At 44.9% G+C, this 26,231-nt stretch overlaps 1 protein-coding gene across 2 annotated transcripts in view; it reads right to left on the bottom strand.

Moving 5' to 3' along the window:
• Positions 1-931: 931 nt before the first annotated feature.
• Positions 932-26,231, bottom strand: part of TTLL6 (tubulin tyrosine ligase like 6) — a 36,295-nt gene continuing 10,995 nt past the window's right edge. For both annotated transcript variants that reach the window (XM_074319781.1, XM_019740676.2), the window contains 11 exons: positions 25,600-25,756; positions 24,664-24,807; positions 23,998-24,083; positions 18,755-18,980; positions 17,264-17,439; positions 15,573-15,761; positions 14,545-14,722; positions 13,291-13,572; positions 6,016-6,385; positions 5,294-5,547; positions 932-1,639 (listed from right to left, as the gene is read on the bottom strand). In XM_074319781.1, the coding sequence (XP_074175882.1) occupies positions 5,339-5,547; positions 6,016-6,385; positions 13,291-13,572; positions 14,545-14,722; positions 15,573-15,761; positions 17,264-17,439; positions 18,755-18,980; positions 23,998-24,083; positions 24,664-24,807; positions 25,600-25,756 (2,017 nt within the window). In that variant the 3' untranslated portion in view covers positions 932-1,639; positions 5,294-5,338. The remainder of the gene's footprint in view (positions 1,640-5,293; positions 5,548-6,015; positions 6,386-13,290; positions 13,573-14,544; positions 14,723-15,572; positions 15,762-17,263; positions 17,440-18,754; positions 18,981-23,997; positions 24,084-24,663; positions 24,808-25,599; positions 25,757-26,231) is intronic.

Below are 26,231 nucleotides of genomic sequence, written 5' to 3'. Positions count from 1 at the left end.
GGGTCTGGTGACTAGGGAGGAAAAGGGAGGTATGTAGAACTTCCAGGAAGACCCATTTTAGCAAGTCTTACTCTTTTGCCTGGGCCTGGCTATGATCTATGGCAACCTGATGATGACAATGGGAAAACTGGCTTCAGTTCAGTCTGTTTTGAGCCTTCTGAATGTCATCAGGAGAGGGCTAGTGAAGATGATAGTTAAGCATTGACTAGTCTGCCCAGTGGTAAACAGAGCTTCCTTCTTCTGCCATCAAAGTGGGCCTTGACTTATTTACTAACGAGAACACTATGCCAGGAGTCCTTGAAAACCAGGCCTACGTGGGGATGCAGCTGTTGTATACATATAGGTGGTTTATAGCTTGACACAAATGGCTTGAGCCTAACTTTTCTATTTAATAGCTTGGATAGTTAATGTCTTTTGCCTGAGGGATACTGTAGGCTGCAGGTATCCCAGAATCCCGAAATCCTTGAGGCCAGAAATTAATTCCATTCGTAATCCACAAGGCAAAGTTGAGTCAACATTGTGAAGTAGGTGTTGACTTTAGACCTCACCTTTCTTCCACCCCTGCCCCATACTCCTCCTCCAAAGCTCTCTCCAGGGATCTAACTCAGGAAGCACAAATGAGGCAAAGATCTTGGATTACATTCCTGGAAACGGTAAAGAATAAACTAGCAGGCAAAGTGAGACGTTATGCCTGGAGTAAGCCAGGCCCAATGCTGGGAAGAGTCACAGCAGCCACAGTGCCCCCCAAAGGACCGCCTCAGGGTCTGTGCTTCCAGCAAGGTGAGCAGGGTTCGCTGTAGAATATTCATTCGAAGAAAGTCTTCAAATGCCCCGACACATTTTCAGTGGATTTGGAGCTTTCTTAATGAGGAGTGCTCAGGAGCACTCTCTCTCCCACCTCCCCTGCCCATTTTCACTCTGGATCAGGCTCTTTGTTCTGGCATCGAGTATGGCAATTTATTTTACCAATGTACACTTGAGAGAAAAATGCATCATTTCTGCATGTTGATGGAAGAAACACCTGCAAGCTGGGTACTCTTGCCTCAGCTCTGTCTTCCCTGATGAGGCTGAGTTGGGCTGGTAAGGGAGGTAGCAGGAAGATGTTTGGGCACAGAGATGGTGGGATGGAAGGAGGGCTGGTCTTTACCTGGTGGTTACAACGGCCCCAATTCCCTTCCTCAGGGCTCTGAGTTCTCCACCTGCTTAGCCCTTTCTCTGCCTTTTCTCTTTGGGGTTGAAGACCAACTGACATCAGCCTATTGGTGGACTAAGGACTTTGGATTCCCAGAACTTGTGAGTCCTTCTCTGAAACACTCCTCCCCTCACATTGCTCTATCTGGGGGAGTGCTCTAGATGATGGTGTCATGTGAGGAACCCATAGGAATGCCACTACTTGGGGCAACTAGGGTGTCTCCTGGAGCAGCACCAATAACTCCCAAAAGTCATGGTCCTACCACACTGGAAGCTAACTGGGAGGACACAAAAGGCAAGGCTGTCGGCCTCATTGGTGTTAATAGGAGAAAACTATAAGATCAGGACATCTAGATGAGAAAAATAAAACTTTCAATTGATTCTGTGGGCACTGTAGACATTGGAAGAAGAGTAGAAAGGGAAAAAATGGCAGAGATCCAGTCTGATTCTGGAAAAAAAAAGAAAGAAATTTTCTTAGGTTTTTCCTTTAAATGGCCTGTAGAATATTCATGTCATCACCATTCCTATCTAGTGGGTCAGGAGGTACTCAGGTGATTCACATGCATAGACACAGAAACTTATTTTACCTACACAACATTCATCTCCCTGCATCCCTACAGCCCCAAACATTTGCTATGGATCATTTAAGAGCAGCCAAGATGGCTGGCCAGAGATATTAAGTGGTAGTGGTTAAGAGCAGAGGCTTAGGAGTTCTCATTATCTGTGTCCTCGGGCAAGTTACTTAACCTCTCTAACCTTGGTTTCCTCATTTGAAAAAAACACAAAACAATGGTACTAACCACATAGAGTTTCTTTGAGGATTGAGATAATATATGCAAAGCTCTTGATATACCAAAAGCAAGTATGTCTTGGTCCAGTCCAAGCTGAACTCATCACCATCAGAAGAATATCATCATCATCATCATCATCATCACCATCATCATTAAAACTCCCATTTATTCAGTAGGGTGCCAGGCACCCCACGTTAGCAAGTTTTTAAACTCCTTAAAATCTTATAGTATGGGCTATTTATCCCCAAAACTCAAGTGTTGACAGATCTGAAACCTTGGGTTCATTGACTGACCCCCTGTGAAAATGGATTGAAGGACGAATGATGATATTACAGTGATTTAATAAGAAAAATGGAAGAATTTGTGAGAGCTCCATTCCTCACATGGGTCAGACTGCCCTTAAGCTCATGGCAGAGTGATAAAGAGGGAGAAACACTGGGCTATTTGCCCAGAGCCCACCCTTTGTATGAGGTTGGGCAAGTCATTTAATGCCTGCAAACCTTGATTCTCTTCATCTGCAACTTGAGGATAAGATAATAATGTTGCCTTGCTAACCTTACAGCATTGACCTGAGAATTACATGAGATACGGTGCGGAAACATGCTGTGTAGACGGTATTATTATAATACCTACCAAGAAAGCCCCGGATCCATTTGAACCTCTGCTCCACTCTTTCCTTCTTTCATTCAACCATTATTTATTATGCAGAGACCCTATTCTCACACTACATCCTGCTCCATTTGTAAATCAGTGCATTGATAGACATTCTGCTGCATATAATTAGACCTTTGTGAGTTTGCCTTGTATGTGTCAGTCCTTTGAGGGATTAGTTGGAAATTTTAAAAGCCATTATTTGATCTGAAAGCAAAGGGCCAGCTCTGATCTCTGGTGATCCTATTCTAAGAGGCCCTGCTTGGTCTTGGCCATCTCTGCTACCTGCAGAAATGTCTTCACTGAAGAGCCATTTATTATGCCTTCAGCTCTAACTGAAGACTAATATTTAAAATGCCATTCGAAAGAAAAATAGCATGGCTTTTAGAGCTTGGGAGTCAGAAACATTTGACTTAGAGCGTTGCTCTGCCACGGAAAAGCTGTGGGACCTCCTGAATGTTAAGCTTTATGCTCTTTGAGCTTCTGTTTTTTTTTCTTTTCTAAAGTGCACAGTTGTGATTGGAATTAAATTAGATTAAATATATATTTAAAAGAATGTTGGCACCTATATAGTAGGCTACCAAAAAAGGGTAACTATTATCATCACTAATATTCATTAAAAAAAACATGTCAGTGCCTTCAGCCATCATCCACTATGGGAGTAAAAGTCTACAATAGACAAATGACCACATGCCAAACTACTCTTGGAAATTAGAGCCAGGGAAAGAAGTCTCTCCAAAAGAACTATCTAACTATTTACTAGATGAGGAAACTTATCTTTACTCATTTAGGAGAAAATATCAAAACCTTCTCTGCCTGCAAAATCCCAGAGCTTCTTGGGAAGTCTGAACCCACACTGGACTTTGCTAAAGAATAACGTGAAGAAGCAGCATCTGCTATCAGAGCTACTCACCAAAGTTCAACTGAGGGAGAATCTCTTTTTGTTTCCAGCTCTCTACAACCAGAAGCTGCTGCTGTGTAACCAGTCACGTGAGTGCCAGGATGTACAGCAATGAGCCAAGAGCTTTGGGGATGAAGTAACCAATAGAACCAGTCCTAATCTTTGGGGAGCACCCAGTCTAAGAGGTGAGAGGTGGGGAATAAGGCCCCTGACCTCAGCAAGACTCCAGTCTGATGATTGAGACATAGTCCATGTCCTTAGGGAATATCTATTCTGATTGGGGAGACAAAAAGGACCAAAACTGAATGCTGTTTGGCCTTTTCTGCTAAGAGGCTTAGAGCTCAATTCAATGGTCAATGCAGGATGTACTTTATCACACCGTTTTAATATAATTGCCTCTTCCCTTTCTCTGTGTGACTTCTGATCATTATAACTTCATTTTAATAGTCATGTTGAATAAAAGCTTTCACTGTAATCTGCTGTCTCATCCCTCTTTTTTTTTTTAAAAAAAAGTGAGAGACTAAATATCAATAAATAACCATACCTTTACTTAAAATTCTAGTACCAGAAAATGATGAACCAAAGATAGTGGGGGTGGGCTTGAACCCACCCCCGTTATAAGGCTTGGGACTCACAGGTCATGCCTGGCTGTCACAGGTGCCTCCGCCTGGGCCTGGGTCTAGACGTAGGATGGTCCTCTCTACCATACCTGAGATACTTAGTCAAAGGACAAATGGCCAGGGCCTTATCCCAAACCTCTTGTGTCAGAATTTCCAGAGGTGTTGCCTAGGAAACTATAGGCTTAACAATGGCCCCCATATGAGTCATATCATCAGGGAAGTTTGGGAAACACCAAGCCCAGTTTTTCTCCAAGAAAAACTGAGAGGACCATCAGAATCACTTGGAGCAGCTTCTTAAAAATGCAGATTTTGGGGCCTCCCACTAAGACCTGCTGAATCAGAATTTCTGGGTGTGGGCCCTGGAATATGCATTTTTACCTGCACCCAAAGTGATGCCTATGGGCCGATGTTCACTGAACAGTCCTTCTGCAATGTGAGCTACTGGGCATGAAGGGGCCAGATCAGATTGTCTGGTCACAGTCTGCTATACGAGGCATGACTAAGGGAGATGATTTAAATGTATAGCCTTCTTCTATAGGCAGCCAAGCAGTACGAACCCCTCTACTATACACAATGCTATGTTGTAGAGTTCTCCTAAGTTTTTACGTACCACCTTCCTTCAGAAGCACTAAAAATCTGACAGAATACTCCTTGCTCGCTTTGGTCCTTTCTCACAATGGAATCAAAGCTTAAAGGTCTTTGTTTACACATATTCTCAGGATCCACTTCTACTTGTTTGGTCCCCTCAGTACACTCCATTACAGGGCCAGGTTTTGGGGTAAGTGACCTGGACCTAGGCCAAGCTGGCACAGTTGGAAAGTATAGAAATCAACCCCTCATAGGTGACATTCTCCTACTTCTGAGACTGGCATGGTAACTGTCTCAATTTTAGCCATCAGTGAAAGACAAGGCAAAGTGCACTTAAAGCAGTGGGAACGGATCAGTCAAAGCAGAAATATACATTGCACGGGGTGGGGGTGGGGGTCACATTTTGACTGACGTTAGTGTTAATTATCTACTTTCTTGGATGTCTTTATCAATCCATCATGCATCTACCTACCTACCTGACATTCCAAAAATATACACATATAGTACCTGCCAATGCACCAGGTACATAAAGGGATTATGGGTGGGCCTACCTACTGCCTCTCACATCCTTTTTGGCCAGAGATCACGCAGTGACTTTATGCTTCCTGATCCTGTATACACAGGTCCCTCATAGCACCTGTATAGCTTCTTCCAGGCCTCGGATCCAATCGGGCTGGAGTGGCAACCACCAGCAGATCCCTCAGAGAAACATCACGGTTATGAGAACTCTGCAAGTGGAGGAGGGGGGACGCATCCAGTGGCCTCTTCTCACCAGAGCTTCGGCTGCTGGGCAGGGAGGAGTTTTCTGCAAAGGCAAAATCATTGGCAGGATCAATTTGTGCTGCTGAACTCAGCACAAGTTCCTGGCAAAGGTCACCTCCTTCTAGGGTCCCCAAGTCTAAATCTGATCTTGAATCAGAATCAGCCCTTATTCCTTCTCTCCAAATAGTTTTTCTTCCCTGTATCTTCATACTTAATGCCCCCAACTGGTACACACTCGGCAGAATAGGCCACATCTGACTGAGAACTGGGAAATGTTGAAGAGGGTACTTAGACATAGCATTCTATTTTCATCTTTCTTGTCTTCCCAATAAGACTAGGGATTTCCTGAGAACATGGACTATGTCTCCACCATCAGGCCAGGGTCTCCCTGAGGACAGGGGATGCACCCCCCCCCCTTTCAGACTGGGTGCTCCTCAAAGATTAGGCCTGGGTCTGTTGGTTATTACATCGCCTAAGCTCTTGGCACATCCCTGTAGACACTGGCACTCACGTGACTGGTTACTCAACACCAGTTTCGGGTTGTAGGTATCTGGGAATAAGGAGAACTTCTCCTTCAGTCGAATTTTGGTGACTAGCTCTGATAGCAGATGCTGTCTCTTCATGTTATTCTTTAGTGAAGTCCAGTGTGGGTTCAGATTCCCCAAGAAGTGCTGGGATTTTGTAGGCAGAGAAATTTTTGATATTTTCTCCTGGATGAGGTTCTGTGCGTTCTGCTGCTGCTTGCATTTAGAGGAGACCATCCTGTTCAGTTCTGGGCTACTACATTCAAAGCTGGTTGTCATAGTCATGCTCAGCAGAGACTCAGGGGAGTCTGAGACCTGGGTGGTAGATTCTGGAGAGGTTTCTACTGAACTCAAGGGCTGGAAGAGAAAACAGTACAAAATGAGACTGTGGAAAGCAAAGAACTCCTTCCTATGCCACTCTTGATTTAAACAAGCAGATTAAGAGCTGAGTTCATCAGTAGCAAGAAATATTAGGTCTGAGGCGGCCCGTTGGTTAGAGCATGAGCTCTGAACATGGGCCAGTAAGCTGCGCCCTCCACAACTAGATTGAAGACAACGAGCTGTCGCTGAGCTTCTGGAGGGGCGGCCGGATGGCTCAGCATTAGAGCATGAGCTTTTAACGACAAGGTTGCCAGTTCAATTCCTACATGGGATGGTGGGCTGCGCCCTCTGCAACTAAAGAATGAAAACGGTGACTGGACATGGAGCTGAGCTGTGCCCTCCACAACTAGATTGAAGGACAAAGACTTGAAGCTGATGGGCCCTGGAGAAACACTATTCCCCAATATTCCCCAATAAAATTTATTAAAAAAAGAAAAGCTAAATAAAGGTATTTTCAGATAAATAAAACCAGAAATTCATCACCAGCAGACAGATGTGCATTATGACAAATTCACCAGCAGGTAGATGTACATTATAACAAATACTAAAGGGAGTTTTTCAGGTGAAGGAGAAATGATATCAGATAATAGATTAAAAAAAATACATAAATACATAAATAAATAAAATAACCCTATAGTTTTGGCTCAAAGACCTTCTTTTCTTTTCCCTTCTTTTCTCTACTCTCTTGAGCCTCATCTCCATGAAATCCTGAGGTGGTGGCAGCAGTGGTAGCAACAGAATCAACAGCAGGGCCTAAGAAACCTAAATCTCTGAGGGAGGGGAAACTTCCTCTCCAAGTGAAAGAGCTGTGGTCCCAAGAGGGTGGAGTGACTCCCTAATACTTATTCTGTCTATGACTTCCTGCCACTTGGCCCTGAAAGTAGGTATAGTCACAGAAGTGTGTCACAAAGCAGGTAAATAAAACCTCAGCTTGCTAACCATAAAACTGAAAAAGAGAGGCTCAGGGAACCAGAAAGTACCACAGAGACTATGGAGAGGAAGGAATTTGGGAACATGACTCAGTAAAGTAGATTATGAATTCCTGGGATCACCCCTGAGCTGCCCATGTGCAACTCTGCCCATAAACAGCTTACCAAAAACTTTCAGAACTGAAGAAAAGAATAGATCACTAATGGGAAAAGATCTACCATGCAAACACTAATCAAAAGAAAGCTGGAGTGGCTCTATGAATATCCTCAAGGTAGACTTCAGAACAAAAGGAGTAGAGTAAGAGAGATATGACATCACATTATGATAAAAGAGTCAATATGCCAAGACATAGCAATCCTAAATGTGTATGTACCTTATGACAAAGCTTCAAACTACATGGAGAAAAAGTTGCTAGAAATAAAAGGAGAAATAGACAAATTCACAACTATGTTGGAGATTTCAACATTTCTCTCTCAGTAATTGCTAGAACCAGTACACAGAACATTAACAAGGACATAGAAGACCTGAACAACATCATCAACCAAATAGATCTAATTGACCCACGACCCAAGAACAGCAAAATACACATTATTTTGATGTGTACATGGGATAGCCTCCAAAAGAGACCATATCCTGGATCATAACATAAACTTTAACAAATTAAAAAAAACTGGAATCATATAAAGTATGTTCTCTGATCACAGGGAATTAAAATACAAATCAGTAACAGGAAAATATCCAAACAATTAGAAATTAAACAACACACTTCTAAATGTGTTACACTTAAAAAAACAGGTAATAAAGGAAATCTCAAGTAAAATTAGAAAATACTTTGGACTGAATGAAAATACGATTTATCAAAATTGTGTACAGACTCTGCAGACATTAAAAGGATAATAGGGGACTATTATAAACAACTTTTCATACATAAATCCAACAACTTATATAAAATTGACCAATACCTCAAACACCAAAAACCACCAAAACTCACTCAAAATAAAATACACAACTGTTAAAGAAATTGAATTTATAACTTTAAATGTTCCAAAAAAGAAATCTTCAGGTCCAGATAGTTTTACTGGAGTACTCTACGTAAATATTTAAATAAGAAATAATGACAATTCTACACAATCTCTTCCAGAAAACAAAAGAGGAGGGAACACTTCCCAATTTATTTTATAGAGTCAACATTACCTGATAGCAAAGACAGATGAAGAAAAGAAAAAACTATAGACCAATATCTCTTATAAACACAGACAAAAATCCTCAACAAAACATTAAGAAAATTGAATCCAGCAATGTGTAAAAAGAATAACACACCACAGCTAAGTGGCATTTATTCCAGGAATGCAAGGCTGGCTCAATATTCAAAAAGCAATCTACGTAATCTACTATATTAATCATCTAATGTAGAAAAACCATATGATTCTATCAATTGATACCAAAAAAGCACTTAACAAAATTTGATATACATTCATGATTTTAAAAAATTCTCAGCAAATTATAAATAGAAATAAACTTATTCAAACTGATAAAAGACACATACAAAGACTCTACAGCTAACATCATACTTAATGGTAAAAGGTTGAATGTTTCCCTTCTAAGATTGGAAACAGGGCAAGTATGTCTACACTCTCCACTCCTATTCAGCATTATATTAGAAATCCTAGACAGTGCAATAAGTCAAGAAAAAGAAATAAAAGGCATAAAAAATTGGAAAGAAAGAAGTAAAACATCTTTATTTGAAGATAACGTAATTGATTATGATGAAAATCCTAAACTTCACCAACAATGAAAAAACTTACTAGAATTTATAAGGCACCAAAGCAATTCAATGAAAAAGGAAAGTCTTTTCAACAAATAGTTCTGGAACTAGGGCCAGCCCAGTGGCTCAGCTCCATGCTCCTAACTCTGAAGGCTGCCGGTTCGATTCCCACATGGGCCAGTGGGCTCTCAACCACAAGGTTGCCAGTTCACTCCTCGAGTCCCGCAATGGATGGTGGGCTGTGCCCCCTGCAACTAGCAATGGCAACTGGACCTGGAGCTGAGCTGCGCCCTCCACAACTAAGACTGAAAAGACAACAACTTGAAGCTGAACGGCACCCTCCACAACTAAGATTGAAAGGACAACAACTTGACTTGGAAAAAAGTCCTGGAAGTACACACTGTTCCCCAATAAAGTCCTGTTCCCCTTCCCCAATAAAATCTTAAAAAAAAACAAAAAACTTCTGGAACTAGATATACATATGGGGAAAACAAACCCAGCTTCCCATCACCTAGCATACTCAAAAATTAATTTAAAATGGATCATGGACCTACACACAAAGCTAAAGCCATTAAGGTTTTTTTTTAATCCTAGGAAAATATCTTTGTGGCCTGGGAGTACATGAAAATTACTTAGATAAAATACAGAAAGTAATAACCATAAAAGAAAAATTGATAAGCTTCATCAAAATTAAAAATTTTCACTAATCAAAGGACACTACTGAGAATAAGAATAGGCAGATTTCCAGAATATATAAAGAATTCCTGCAACTCAATAGTAAAAAAATAATCCCATTTTTCAAATGGCAGGAGGCAAAAACTTGAATAGACTCTCAGCAAAGAAAGATATATGAATGACCAATAAGCAGTTGAAAAAGTGCTCAACATAGTTACTCATCAGGGAAATGCAAATTAAAACCACGAAATCACAACACAGCCATTAGAGTGGCAAAACTTTAAAAGTCAGATAACACCAAATGTTGACAAAGATGGAACAGCTGGACTCTCATTCATTGTTGGCTGAAACGTACAATTATACAATCACTTTAAATAAAGATTTTGGAGTTTCTTATAAAATTATACATAGATCTACCCTTTGACCCAGAAATTCTTCTCGTAGGTAATTATTTAGGAGAAATGAAAACATATCTCCACAAAAAGACATATAGGAATGTTCATAGGAGCAATATCCCAATAGCAATAAAGAAAATAAAAACTGGGAACAACATAAATGTCCACCAACAGGAGAATTATAAACAAACTGCAGTATATTTGCACAAGAGAATACAATTCATAAATAAATAAGAACAAACTAATGATATACCCAACAACATGAATGAATCTCACAGGTGTAATACTGAGCTAAACAAGCCAGACACAACAGAATATAAACTACATTATTCCCTTTAGATAAAATTCTAGAATAGGCAAAACTAATCTAAGGTTAAAAAAAAAAGTCAGAGTCAGGACAGTGGATGTCTCCAGGAGGGACCTAGGAGGCAGGGGGACAATTGCCTGGGAAAGGACAGGAGGGAACTTTTTGAAATATCAGAAAGTTGTGTATTGTGATAGGGCTATGGGTTACACAGGGATGTTTATTTGTCAGAATTGTGCAGTTAACATTTGAGCATTTCGGTGTATGTAAATTTAATTTTTAAAAAAAGTAAAGAAAAACTGGGGTTCAACAAGAAAAAATATGACATGGAATGAGATAACCAAATCATACTTACATAAATTCTAAATGCATGTATTTTAAAAATCCCTACTTTGCAAGGAAAAACATACTAACAAAAGATGGTGGATAGGAGAATGGGAGGTGAGCATAGGGAAAAAGGAAAATAAATAAAACAGGCAAAGGCTTCAAATGAACCAAATATGATACAACATCCTGAACCAAGGATTTTGATTAAATCAACCCTCTGCACATGAAATTCAAAAAAGAAAAAAAATAATAAAGTGTTCCTGCTTTATTTTTTAAATCTCTTCACAGTTAAGTAGTACTGCTTTAAGTCTTAGGTTAATGAGAAAAGAACAAAGGCAGTCTTAAGAAGTAGCAGTAATATTAAAATAGCTAATGTTTACTTGCGTCCTGTGTATCAGACACTACTCTATAAACATTTTCATGGATCCTTTCATTTAATCTTCACAGTAATCCACTGGTAGGTACTCCCATTTTTTTAGATGGGGAAACTGAGACTCTAGTTACTGAGATTAAAGTGACTTGATGGAAGTCATATATATATAATAAAAGGAGACTCTAGATCCAAACAGAGGCAGCCAGATCCCCAAAGCATACTCTTTACTTGTGTGTGTGTGTGTTTAAAAAAACACATAGTGTAAAATTTACCATCTTAACCATTTTTCAGTGTACAGTAGTGTCAACTATATATACATACATTGTTGTGCAACAGATTTCTAGAACCTTTTTAACTTGCGAAATTGAAATTCTATACTCATTAAACAACTCCACTTTTTACCTCCCTGAAGACCCTAGCAACCTCCATTCTACTGTCTGTTTCTTAGAGTTTGACTACTCTAGATTCCTCATATAAGTGGAATCATAGAGTATTTGTCTTTTTCTTGACTGGCTGATTTCACTTTGGAGAATTGTCTAAGTCCTTTGCTAAATTTTTAATTGTGTTATTTGATTGTTGTAGAGTTGTAAGAGTTCTTTATATATTTTGGATACTAACCCCTTATCAGACATACAGTTTGTAAATATCTTTTCCCATTCCACAGGTTGCCTTTTCACTCTGTTAAGTTTGATGTAGTCTCACTTACCTAGTTTTGCTTTTGTTGCCAGTATTTTGGTGTCGTATCCAAGAAATCGCTGCCAAATTCAATGTCATGAAGCTCGAAATCATACTCTCTTAAAGGTGTTTATCAAATTATGGGTTGTAAACCTACTAGTCGGTCATGAAATTAATTTAGCGGATTGTAACTGATATTTTAAAAGAATAGAACAGAATAGCACAGAACAAAAAATATCAAATGAGTCACCATATTTAGTATGGCTAAGCACCGTTTTAGAAATTTTTTCCTAGTTGTGTATGTACGTGATGGACTGTGAAATAAAATGGATTTCTATTGTGGGCTATGGTTAGGAATATTAAAATCATTGCACTACTCGATACTGCACTTGATTTTCCAGTAGTGGGCCTAACTACAATGAACACTAAAGAACATGTGCTAGAGCTGCCAGGACCACATTCACGTGGCAACTTATTTTCTGTAAAAACAGCACATCACTGTCACATTAAATTAATATTTTTGATGTGAATTTTTTTGGTATTTGTTTGGGTTTGGTTTTGTAGGTGCTTAAGAGCTTTTTTAAGTATAGAGATTTTGTACCTGGTTTTATGCTTGTATGGATTTATAAAAATAATTTAAGCCTATAAGTTTTCTTTCCTTCAAATGGTGTCCATCCATTAATGGAGTTTGAGAAACACTGTTTAGGTGCAGTACTGGGTTGAATAATGTCCCCCTCCCCAAATTCTACCCCCAAAACCTCAGAATGTGACCTTATTTGGAAATAGGTTACTTCCAGATATAATTAGTCAAGTTAAAAATGAGGTCATACTGGATTAGGATGAGCCCTAAATCTAATGACTGGTCTCCTTAAAGAAGACCATGTAAAGATACACGGAGGAGAAACATAAGGAAGAAATCTATGTGGCGACAGAGGCAGGGATTGGAGTTACGCTGCCATAAGCCAAGGAACCAAGGATTGCCTGCAACCACCAGAATCTAGCAAGAAGCAAGGAAGGATCTTCTCTGGAGAGCCTTCAAATGGAGCATGGCCACACTGACACCTTGTTTTCGAACTTCTAGCCTCCAGAATTTGAGAGAATCAATTTTTGTTTTAAGCCACCAAGTTTGTGGTAATTTGTTACAGCAGCCCTAAGAAACTAATACAATAGGTGGTACCCTGTGTAAAAAGAGGGGATGCGTAAGGTGGCCTTTCTAAAAGCCCTAAAAGTATAGGTCTCTACTCCTAGCAGCTATGCCATTCTGCAACTTGGCCTTCACAAGTGGGGAAATTGAGGCCCAGGGAGGTTAAGTGGCTTACTCAAAGGGCCATAGCAAGTCAGGGGCAAAGAAGGGACCAGAAAGCAAGGCCCCCACCACTGCCACCTGAGCACTACCCCCTGAGCTCAGCCCTCTGGGAGGTAGAACACTCCACTTACCAGTGTGCCAGTGAATATGTTCACTGCAGAGGCAGACATGACTGCCTTGATTCTGGAGATGAGTTTACTGAGCTCCTGCCTGGAGCAGCAGAGAAGGCTTGAATTCCTCAGGTCGGGTACAGAGCAGTAATGCCTCACAGATGGAAGCTTAGGCGGAGCAGGGCCATCTTCCTCCTTGGGGATCTCCTGGTCGAGGCTCCTGTCTGTCTCATTTTTCTCTGCATCTCTGACACTCAAGAGTAAGTCAGGTGTGCGGGACACTAATGTCAATGGCTGAAGGTGCTGGGAAGGAGGAAACCAAACACACAGCCCATGGGAACCCAGCTCTGTCCACTTCCAGATTCATCTGCACCCAAGGGTAGGTGCAGTAGAGATAAGGAGAAGGAAAGCAATTGGTATCAAAGTCTCTCTAATCTGAGGCTCTTAACTTGGGGTGCAGGGACCCTAGAGAGCTTGTGGATGGTTTCATGGGGTCTTTGAGCCACTTAAAACTGCGGTTTTAAAATTGTATCATTTATGGCAAGAGATTCCATTGCTTTGATCAGATTCTCAAATAGTTCAAGACCCTAACAAAGTTATTAAAACAAACAAAAACACTGCTCTAATCCTGTTACTTCAGGTAAGTCTTTGAGAAAAAGGAGATGGACTGAAAAGTCAATTGAATCTTTCCACTGAGCCAGAAGAGAGAACTAGGCAGAGAAGGGGGAATCCAAAGATTCAGATCACAGGACAACTGGACAGCGGGCCTACAGCCGGGCCTGGTCCACAGCCGGAAACTGGTCCACACATTGAGCAGAGAGCAGGCTGGGAGGACCCAGCTGTGGTCAGTCACCCTGTGTAATGCTCTGAGGGTCCTGCCTCCCAGAAGCTCTTCCCTGTGGCCTTCTCTCTCAGCTGTGCCCCTGGCCTGCTGGAAGGGAGCATTCCAATCCAAACCGGAGGTGGGCACAATGAGTACATGCAGTCCGGGAGCCCACTCCCTTGTGTTCAGCCTCCCAGCTGCTAACTCCTACTGGAGGAGGCAAGAAGGACAGACAAGTGAGCATCCTTTCTGCCTGAATGGAGGGATCCTCTGAAGGATGCTGGCTCCTTGGGACTTCTGGGCTGCCCCTCCTGTGGCCCAGCCCTCCAGGCAGCCCCCTTCCTTCAGTGTGTCTGGGCTCTGAGTAGTGGTCTCCTCAGCATCCCCCCACAGATTGGCCCCAGCCGGGGAAGGGTGCTGGGTACATACGCTCCCCTCCCTTCCCAGTTTACTTGTTTGAAGGCGTGGGTGGTAGCTGCCTTGTATTTCTGCCGTTGTGTCTGTTGCCAGCTCTTCAAGCTCTTGCCTCTTGCTTGCTCGCCTGCCGATTCCCCCTGCATCTCTACCTTCTTCTCTTTAGTTTGGAAGGATTTTTTCTCCTGTTTTAGTCTCAGCTCCTGGATCAGTTGCCTGCCCATTGAGGAACAGTGAGTGTCACGTAGGGTAGGGATGGGCTGCCTAACCCATCCCTAAATGTGGGCATTCTTCTTGAGGGGTGGACAAGACTGAGCAAAGAGCGGAGTGCTCCACCTTCCCTCCCCCAGCAGGTCCAGTCTGCACAAGGGACTGAAGGTCACAGAGCAGGAGGTGGAGGAGAGTCATCCCTCCAACCCTACCATTCCCAGTCTGGAGAATAGTATCCAAGGAGAGATGCGCAAGAAGGGGACTCCACTCCACTCCCCACAACCCTCACCTCGTAGTAGGCCAGATGGCATACACGGCAGGTGCTTAGAAGAGGGTCTCACAGGAGGCCAAAGTCAGGGGAACCCACATTGAACCACTTCATATCCTGGGCCTCTCTGGCCAGTGACGTAGTGAAAATAACATAGTCACATGAGTCAGGAGACAGGGGCTCTGGTCCCTCTCTTGTCACTATCTGCTGTATGATGTCTGCTCTGCCTTCTCCTTCCATAAAATGAGGTGGTGGGTAGGGATTGGACTGGATGGGATGAGTCCCTTATAGCTCTTAGTTTTTATACCTGCATGAATCCAGGAGGCAGCTCTGAGGGACTTGGCATTCTGGAGTGGAGGTGGGGGAGCCTGTCTCAGGGGTGAGCTTCTAGAAACAGCCACACATCTACACCCATGCCAGGGAATCTTATGATTCCTGGTCCTTGTGAGACTAAAGCAAATGTTCCCCTGGCAACTTCAAGGTTGGGGAATGAAGCTCAGAGACCTTCCTCGTGGTCCCAGGCCAGTTACCCAGCAAGTCAAGCACAATCCTCCCAACACCCTGCCCACCACGAGGGTGTCTGCCTACCGGGCACATGCCTCCCGGGCCCTGGAGGTGACTGTATTCTGGAAGAGGGAATTGTTGTCCTGGAAAAACTTCTCATACTTTTCTGAATTCAGACTGGGATAAATCAGGTGGAACCCTCCACAATTTTCCTTCTCATACTTCTCAGTTTTCTCTAGACGCACGGCCTGAAAACCCTTGATTTCCTCCATCCTGTTGGGAAGCAGAACACAGGGCTGCATTGGGACATGACTCAATTCCTGGAAGGGACATGGCCAAGCTGGAAGACATCTAGGGCCAGGTAATGGCCTTGCACAAAACAGTGATCAATCAGCATTTCCTAAGTGTTTCCCTGAGAGGAGATTCTAGCCCTTCCGGGATAGCCAGTGTCACAATGCATTATGAACTGGTTAGAATAGTCTTCCGACAGCTCACCAAATTCTCTCCTGTTACAAGTAAAAACCTTTTCCCTTGTGGCTTAGTTTTGATGAGAAAGACTGTTGCCACCTTCCGAATCACAGCCCCTATTACCCTTCTCTGGAGAATAACAGCTTGTGTTTTGCTAAATGTGAGGGCTTTTTGGACAAGCTTGGTGAGCTTTTATGAGCTGTGATGATCTCATTCTTCCTCATATCCCCCTCAGGAGACAGAATTCAGGGAGGGAGAAATGATAAGCCCCTTTTATAGCAGGGAAACCAAGAGCCACTGAGCTAAGTCATGATACGGAGAATGATTCAGAGGTCTCTGGCCGCTCCCTGACTGACGCTGCCTCCTCCTCAAGGAGTTTAGAGAAAGCTGGCACAGTGCAAGGCACCCTGGAATCCCACCGCACAGCCCCTGGGCTGTGGGTCCTGACCTGCCACTTAACAGTCCAGAGTCTTGGTCTCCTTAGCTCCAAAAATGGGACCATACAACACCCCACACTACCTGCCTACCAGGCTCCTTACAGGGAAGATAGTACACGTGAAAGTGCTCTGAGAAACACAGTGCCACCCAAACATAGATGCTATTGCCCCAGTTCCAGAAGTTTAATCTGGAAGGACCAGGCTGGCTCCACTCATGAGGAGGGCAGCAGCCACAGTGGGATCTGAAAAGCAACACAGGCATCTCCTTGACCAGGTTCCGGGTCTTCTGATACTAGACTCACTCTGCAGAAGGCCTTTGGTAAAAGGCAAATGTTGTCCAGGAGAGAGCAGAAACCTGGGATAGGACAGGCACATCTTTCTTTTTGTAAAAATAAAGGAATGGTATTGGTGATTCTGGAATATTCATTGATATTAATAAGCTCATATCCATTGTATATAGTTATACCTATAATTTAAATCTTCTGTTTTTAGGAACAAAGGAATATTCACAGTAAAACTGTTCAAACTGCCACATTCTGCAAATACAAACTAACTTTCCAAGTAGGATTATCATTTGTAAGAATGGACCCCTCTCCCCACCAACTGCAGGCAAGATTCTTAATAGTCTCTAACACAAATTGTAGTGCCAGGCCTTTTATATACATTATCGCATTTAATCTCCCCAATCAACCTTATGTATCATTAGCTCCATTTCACAGAAAGAACACTGAGGCTCAGAAAGGTAACATAAAGGTCACATAACTAGTCGGCTGTTGAGTTGTAATTTGGACAAGGACAGACCAGTCTTATTGGGAGCAGAGACGTCATAAAGAATGGGGTCCCTAGGGGGGGCAGGAGACCCTATTGTACCTGGTCTCCCGAGAATGACATTGCTGCAGGAACCGCCCCCGTTGCCTCTCCTCCTCCAAGACTTTCTTCTTGTCACAGCTTCCCAGGTTGATCAGAACCAAGGTATCATACAGCAGACTGTCCTTCACCTCTTTATCTAACCAGAAGTCGGTGGAGAAGCTGGGAGAGTGGTTGACCTGTGAGGGCAAGACAGCAGCTGGGGGCTAGACTGTCCAGAGTGAAAGCAGGGAGTGAGACCAAAAGGCCACCTCCAGGGAGCTACCTGAGCCCACGTTGGGGCCCTGGCTACCAAGATGAGTGGAAGGGAGAGGGAGAGAAGGTCTGTCCTGGAGCCACAGTGAGGAAAGGAGGAAGTGGAACCCCTTCTAGTTTAACTAGCTTTTATTTTAGTCCATTCTTCTTGAGAAGCATCAGGAAGTGCCCTATCTTTGTTTTCCCCTCCGTCTGGTGTGTGTGTTCTCTCATGTGCACTGTGCATTCCATAGAGCAAACGGAAGGGGGCAGTCCGAAGGGCCAGTCGGGAAGGTAGGGAGTAGAAAGAAGTGATGCATTCAGGATCCTGCCTGGGGTTTGGGGGGAAGGCAAGTGGGAGGAGAGAGGGGATTCATTCCTGCTTACAGAAAAGTCCATATTGTTCAGAGGCACTATGTGACATTTGAAACCTTCTAGCAGTTTCTAAAGGCTTGCTTCTGGTGGCTAATTCTGCTCTTTGGTAAGAGCTCCAAACAGTGGGTGAGGGGAAGCACCCACACATGGGAACAGGACTGGGAATGGAGAAAAGGCAAGGTCCCAGGAATCTGATCTATAATTCTGGGTTCTTCATTCTAAAGGCTGACTCTGTGTCATTGGCAGCTGGCACTAGTACTTCTGACTTACATCCCACCCACACCCACACCCCCGTTCCCTGTGTGTATACTAAATGGCCGCTTGAAAGGGCTGCTGGGCACAAGTTCAATCCAGAAGACAGACAGCCACCCAGAAGCTTCTCTTCCTCCTCTTTCCACCACCCATGGGTCTGGGGGAGGCAGGAAAGTCAGTGAGTGTCTCCCTACCCATTCCTGTGGCCATAGGCAGCCGGCCATTCTCTGTTGGTGCTTGGAACTGAGTGGTCCAGGCTCCTGAAAGCCAGGCCTGGCAGCTCCCATCTGACCTTGAACATTGTCAACCCAGCTTTGATAAAGAATACCCCCTTTATGGGAGATGACTCTGTTACAAAAGGTAGACCTGTGTTTAGAATCACTTTGTGCCTGAGATCAGAGTTTCCAAGTCTGGGTGGACCTCAAAAAGGCACCAGGAATTCTCTAATTCCCGGACGTCTACCCCCCTCTGGTGGCCACTTCTTAGCTAAGGGAGAAGCCCCAGGCAGCAAGCACCAGAGAGGAATGGGCCCAGGAAGTTGATTAAACTGATCTAGCTGAGGGGGGAGAGATGAGCCCGAAGCCGGCTGGCCGTAATGGAGTCAGTTTTCACCCCTCACCCCAACCTTCCTACCTCCAACAGCCAGGGCTTGAGTTTGTGGTCCAACAAAATGTCAAAGCCCAGGATTTCAAAGCAGGCGCTGTTGAGCGTGTGGCTGGGGAAGCAGGTGTGGTAGTTGTGCTTGATGATGGGATGGGCCGAGATGATTGTCTTGATGATGACGTCCTCGATATCTCTCCATATCTGCTCCACGTTGTAGCCATGGCTCTCCATGTACATGTTGAAGGTGGAGAGCTTCCTGGAGGGGAACCACAGGCCATAAGTCAGGGCGGCCCACCTCTGGTCACCTAAGCCTATGGCATACTGTAAACCAGAAACTTCTGGAGGAGATAAAGCCCCTGAGCCAGTAGGGATGGACATACAGGAGCCAGGGTGACATCAGGGCTGTGTCAGCTCAGGAGGGGCCTGTGGGAGCCCTGGGGCCACACTCCTCAAGCCTCCACAACACTGGAGTGGGCACAAACATAATGACATGCTAAGACCTGCCTGGGCACTTTCACTGTGACCCAGAAAACACTCATGGGCTGTGGCTGGGACTGAATATCCTGAGTAGAAAGTTTAATGGATGAACTTAAAAAATAAAAACCAACATCCTACATCATGGTTTTGCTTTGGTGGCAATTTCTCAGCCTTTGGTGTTTATCAGAAGTATTTAGGGAGCCTTTGAAGAACACCACTACCTGAGTTCCACCTCAGCCATCTCAGAGGATTCTGGGGACACTAAAGACACAGGAATTTTGTTTTAGGACTACCCACAGGGAAAAGGCAGCCCCAGGGCACTTCCACAGACAGGGTTACAAACTGCCTCAGGCAAACCAGGATAGTCCAGATTTTAGAACTGGAAGTCCAACATCCCAGGAAACCCCTCACTTGCAGGCCAGTTGAGATGGCTGGTAACCCTGTCACAGAGATCAGAGGATGTCTACCCCATGGGGAGAGGTTCATGAGGAAACACCTGAAGGGATGCCCCAGGCAGCTCTGCGCTGGCGGGACAGAGAGAGGGAGAATCCAACAGGTCCAGAGGCAACAATGGGACAGACAACTACCCCTTCCCATGCAGACGTGTGTGCACAGAGAGTTGAAGTGGGAAGTAGAAAAACGGGAGGAGTAGAGGTGGGGAGTGAAGAGCAGAGGGGAATGAGAAGACAAGAGACATGGCTCACGGAGTTCAAAGAGCTCACTGGACCCCAGCCAATATAGTCAGAAAAGGAGGATGTGGGGTAGGCTAGTCAATGCACATTTCAAGGGCCTGCTGTGCATGCAAAGCTCAGTCAGGGAGGGGATCCCAAGAAAATACCACCTTTATCATGGGAAGCCTAAGGACCATTTGGGAAGTCAACACACATATGAAACAACCAAGGATGCATTTATATAAAGACAGTTAATATCGAGGCCCATATCCTCTACCAGCCATCGTCAGGGAATAGAGTGTTGCACATAAATGAATTTTCCAGATTGCTTGAAGCCAATCCTTTCAAGTGCAAAAAAAAAAAAAAAAAAAAAAGGTATTTAAACTGTCAAACTGGGAAATAAAATTTCCCAAAGTAGATTATACACTTCCTTGCCTTCTTATAACAGACATTGTGAATCATAACATAACCTCTTTGTGATGACTCCGGAATATCACAATGAGTATATATTGTGTAAATTCTTTCATAATGTCCAGTGGTTAGTCAATTCCATTTACTACACCAGTAAGTGCCAGGCACCCTGAGAGATAAAGAGGACCTGGTCTCTGCCCCAGAGGCCTTCCAGGTGTCCAGGTTTTTTGTCTTCTCCTCCGCTACTCCTCCTGAGTTTGCAGCCTGGTGGGGGATTGACCAGGGGCGCAGCTGGCCTCAGGCTGGGGAGGGGGAAGTTGGGGGCAGGTGAAGCAGTCAGTATGAGAAGCAGGTTGTCTCAAAAGATGGGGAAGAGAAAGAAGAAAAAAGGTGAAAGAAAAGGGAGGGAGAGAAGGCAAGGAGGACTCCGCCTGGCAACATAGGAAGTACCCAGAAGGCCAGAGTCCCATGCTAACCCTTAAGGGGCTTAGGTACAACAGGGGACACAAGACAAACATGTGCACTAAGCAAAGAGCAGTTATGGGCTCTGGCTGATGTTGACCAGAAGGGTGGTGGGAGTCCAGAGATGGAAAGGTCACAGTGGGTTGTTAGACTCAGATTCCACAGGCTTGTCCTTAGAGGTGGAACCCAATGCGCTCATCTGATAAGTGAGGAAACAGAGGCCAACAGAGAAGACGGGTTTCGCCCACACTAGAGTGGTTATTTGGCTGGACCAGTATCCAGAACCAGGTCACAGAAGGCGACGTGGAAGCTTAGTAAGACAGAAGGGCCTTCACGGATGCTCTCCCATGTTTTCAGTTGGACAAAGGCCAAGAGGCAGGAATGAGCAAGGCCTATATGTCGAGGATGACCAAGAGTGTCCTGGTAGAACACCACGGAGCAAATAGAACAGGCAGTGTTTGCTAGTGGTTAAGGGCATGCCCTCGGGAGTTTTCATTCCAGCTCTACCACTTCCTAGCTGCACAACCTTGGGGAACCTTAATCTTTTTACACCTGCTTCCTAATATGCAAAATCGGGATGCTCATAATATACTGTTGTTGTGAGGATGAACTGGGTTGAGGCATGTAAATTTCTCACAGCAGTGCCTGGCATATAACATGTATTCAACAAATGAAATGTTGGGGTGGCAGGTTAGCTCAGCTGGTGAGAGGGTGGTGCTAATAACACCGAGGTTGCCGGTTCAGTCCCCACATGGGCCACTGTGAGCTGCACCCTCCTTAATAAATAAATAAATAAATAAATAAATAAATAAATAAATAAATAAATGACTTTGGGAAAAAAAAGAGAAAGAAATGTTGACTACTAGTGTAGTAGTAATAATAGTGGAAAGTGCGATCTGGTCAATCAAATTATACTCGGTTGAGCAAAGGAGTTTGAACCTGATGCTCTAGGCACCCGGGAGCCACACTGGTTCTGAAAGTGGAAGCAATGAGTGTACGGGATGCCTAATGATAACAGCCTCCACTTGCATGGGGATTACTGTTTTTGAAGCCCATTCATACCCATCGTCTCAGTCGATCCTTAAGACATCTCTGTGAGGCTGGCCAGCCAGGATTCCTATTTTATTATGTCACTTTGGAGATGAAAAAAATGGGTACAGATTGGGTAAGCAGAGGTGTCTGGAGCTAGGGAGAAGAGCGAGGAGGCCGATGGAGCCATCAGGTCTGAGGCTGAACTGAGGTCTGGGCCTAGTGGCAAGGGATGCAGGGACATTTGAAGGAGGAATGTTCAGGATTCAATGACTCGATGGAAAAGGAAATGTCCAAGATGACACCAAAGTCTAATCCTACCAATTGGAAAGTAGAAACGGGGGAGTTGGGCAGGGGAACCAGTTTGGAACACTGAGGTGGAAGCGAGGAGACAGAACACAGCCATGTTGGGAAAAGCTAAGTTGGAGGCAACAGGGAGAGGTCCAGGTGCAGCTGAGGCGAGACGGGCCTGGAGCTCAGGGGACACAGGCTGAGACCAGCAAGGGCAGGGTGGAGGCCAGGGGAGCAGATGACTGCTCCAGCAGAGAGGGTGCATGGAGAGGAACAGAGGGGTGAGGCCAGACCTGGGGCGAGAGAGGGGTGAGGAGAAGGAAGGGGCCGGAGGGAGGGGGAATGGAGGGCAGCAGAGCAATACTGCACACCCCCACCTTAGTCCTCCATGATCCCCTCTCCCTCACAGCCTGAGGGCTGCAGGCCTGCGGTTGGAGTGGCAGTTCTCCTAAGAGGAGGAAAATGAGGGCCCTTCGATCACACACCCTTAGCCTAAGGAAAAGCAACGTGAATCACAAGCACTGTTCACGTTGCTGTCGTGGGTCACTTGAGTCTCACAGTAACTGGGACGTGAGGAGGGTACGGCAGGGCAGGGGAGAGCGTCCTAGCACCCTCATTTTACAGACCAAGAAGAAATGGAGGCTCAGAGACATGAAGGCACTTGCCCAAGCTGACTCAGCTACCAAAAGTGAGAGCGGGACTGGAAGTCAGGCCTCACTGAGCACTGAAGCTCCACATGCAACGGCACAGGAGTCTCTGCTGGTGCCCGTGGGGCAGGCGGGGAGAGAAGGTGGGAGAGCTTCAGGCAAGACGGGTGGCTGGTGCTCTCTGAAAGGCGAGATCACTTCCACCTAGCCCAACATGTCCCCTTCAAGTAGGTTTAATCTAGTGATTTTCCATTTGATTTTTGGAGCTCTGCCACTGAGGGAGTTCGTGAAATTTCCCGTGCCTCTCTGATGTTCTGAAGCCAAACAGATTGCCTGTTTATCAGTCCTTTGAAGCCTGGTGCAGAAGGAGCATGTGCCTTGGAGTCTGACAGATCTACCTTCTCATCCGCTCCAGCATTTATAGCTGTGTGACCTTGGGCAACTTACTTAACCTCTCTGAGACTCCGTTTCCTCATCTGTAAAATGAAGATGGCACCTAATTCATAGTTCTCCACCTGCAAAGGTAGATTATAATGCTTCTGCCATAGTGTTCTGAAAATTCAATTTAAAAAAAATGTACACAAAGCATCCAGCTTGGGTCCCAACACACAAGCGGCCTCCATAAATATTTCCTTTTTCTTTCCCCTTTGCCTGGTCATGTTCACATTCTTAAGCCCTCCTTTTTCTTAAAACTCAGATGAGACAGGATTAGACGATAACATGCATGTAAAAGATGCTTGGGAAGATACTCATGCATTCCTCTCATTTTTCCTCCTTCTTCTGGAGAATCTTAAAGCCAGCTAGCCACATGTCATGTCACACCAGGCATCATGACACATCATTTGAGAATCTCTGTTGGAGCAACACCCCAGGGAAACACAAGCTTAGGAACAATTGCCTGACATATCTTTTTCTCAAGGCAGACCAGCAATCAATAAATATCTGTTGGTTTGGAAATGTCAGAAGGGCCAACTGTAACAAGAACATTTTGGTGTGTGTGTGTGTGTGTGTGTGTGTGTGTGTATCCTGCCAGGGAAATAGTTCATGTTTATCTGTCCTCCTCCCATCCTCCTAGGGTTTACGATGTGGCCCTCTTTTAATGATTAACAGCCTGAGGGCAGAGACTAAGGAGTCTGTTCTGGGTTTAGAGGCAAAGAAACGTTTTCTGAGACCATGAGATTCAAGATGGAAACACGGATGGGGACTGGCAGGGTTTCGTTAGAATCCCAGAGAGCAGCTCTGAGACTGGCAGGGAAAGAAAAGAGAAGTAAAGCCACTTCCTTACCTCTTGCTGCCAGAGTGAGCATCTCGAATGAAATTGGAACTGTGCTTATTAATGGAATAATTAGTCAGGTGCATGCAGATATCATCCTGGGGAAGAGACACAAGTGTGTGGGGTCAGGAGGAAGGGCAGGCCTCCCACTTCCTCCCTGTGCCTTCCCACGGTCCCTGGGGCTTAGAGATGGAGAAGAAAGGGGAAGCTTGCAGCCTTATTTAAACTGGCAAGACAAAGGAAATAAGAATAATGATCCTACAACTTGGAGTATAAGAAACTCCAATTCCTCCTGAGAGTGGGTAGTGCCTTGCCTGAGGGACACCTCAGAAGACTGGGGTGGTGGGGGGAGGGAGGGTTCGCCCAAGGCCTCCCCTCCTACCATGGAACTGTGGCACTGGCTTTGCAGTCAGGCAGAAGTAGCCACGAGTCCCAGCCTGAGCTCTTCCTAGTTCTGTGACCTTGGACAAGTCTTACACTCTCTGGGTTTTCATTAACTCTCTGTAGAAGGGAGGTGATAATCCCTATTCTGAGGGCTCCTGGGAAGGCACATAGTAGGTGCTCAGCAAATGATAGCCACATCCACAATGTTTGAAAATGTGGATTTAACTAGGGTTGATTTTTTTTTTTTAATCATGATAAGGGAAGATGGGGAGGCAGCATGTCCCCTGAGCTTACCAGGTTGTCCGTGCAAGGGTGGGAGTAACAGGTTGTGGCAAAGCGGACCAGTCCTTCATTGTATGCAAAAATCCTGAGAGGGTCACAGGATGTCATCAGCACATAAACCCGTAGGTCAAACTTGAAGCCATCAATGATAAAGGGCTGTGAGGAGAGAACAGAGGTCACACAAGCATTGGAGGAGAAATTCAGACTTGTAGCTCGTTAGCACCCCATCTGGGTGTCCTGGCGTGAGCTCCAACATTGCCTGGTGTTACACAGTGTAGACTTGGCCAGGGCCGGGGAGGAGGAGAAGGGGTTTTGGGCTCCGTGACCTGCCATGTGACCTTGTGGAAGTCATTAACCCACACTGTGCCCCAGTTTCCTGATCTGTCAAATGGCATGAGTAACCACCGCCGAGAGGTCTCCTGGCAACAACCAAGACAACACTAAGAAATCCTGTGATAAAGAATATGCTGTCACCAGCCAGGGCTGTGTTACTGGTGCAGTTCTGTAAGAGTTCTCCCTACAATGCTCATCTGCAGTGCTGGCTGATGCTTCCCCTCCACACACACGTCTAGAGGGCTCCCTTCCAGCAATGGGCTCTACTGTGACCTCTGACCCCCAGCCATGGAGTAAAGCTCGTTACCATTATCTCTCCAGGACTACTCCCCTGTCCCAAATGAGCTGGGGCCTCCCAGCTGTCGTGTTAAGAGGCAAGAGAGCAGCCTGGTAGGGCCAGACCAACTGACAAAGGTGCCAGGGCGAGGGACGCTGTGGCCCAGGCATATGTCACATCCCTGGTCAGAAGGCTTGGGCTGACAAATCCAAGGCAGAAGACAGGACTCAGCTTCACCCCCACCCTGGCCCTCCATTCCCTCATTTCACATTTGGTCCAGTGGGGCTTGAGACTGAGGTCGCTGTGGGGACAAATAGATAATCAGAATGAGGAAGTACCTTTGAAATATAGAGCTGACAGATCATGTCTTCCCCTGGTTTGATTTCTTTCACCGTCCGGGTGATGAATATACCTCTCCCTTGGCAGCCCGAATCTGGCTTACAAATGTATGTCTTATTTTTTCTTGACCTGCTGTAGTTCTGCAATTCTCCCCAGCTACCAGAACAAGGAGGGAATGATATACACCTTTAGTTGGGGAGCAGTGAAAAGGAAGGCTAGTTCTTTATAAAACACAACAACAACAAAAACGATCTCATGTGACAAAAGTCCTGGAGTTGAAAGACACCCACAGGTCGGATCATAGAAGAGACAGTAGAGCACACACAGTGGAGAGAGGGTGGGCTTTGGAGGGAATTCAAGCCTGGATTGCAACCCAGGCAATCCCACTTACCGGCTGTGTCGCCCTTTGCAAAGACCTGACCTCTGTAAGCCTCAATTCCATCGTCTATACTGTGAGGATAATGACACCTATCTCATACATGACATAATGCAGGCAAGGTGCTGATACATGCTGCACACCCCATAAAGTTAGCCATGACCAAGGAGTCTGACTTCCTGACTTTGTACATAGATTTGGAGTTCTGAATCTGGCTCAAGCTCCAAGCAATGTGACCTTGGATCAATCTGTTTC

This window comes from Rhinolophus sinicus, linkage group LG15 (assembly GCF_036562045.2).
Source record: "Rhinolophus sinicus isolate RSC01 linkage group LG15, ASM3656204v1, whole genome shotgun sequence".
Classification (NCBI taxonomy): Eukaryota; Metazoa; Chordata; class Mammalia; order Chiroptera; family Rhinolophidae; genus Rhinolophus; species Rhinolophus sinicus.
The sequence above is the reverse complement of the archived record's forward strand: the minus strand, read 5'-3'. Positions and strand labels throughout refer to the sequence as shown.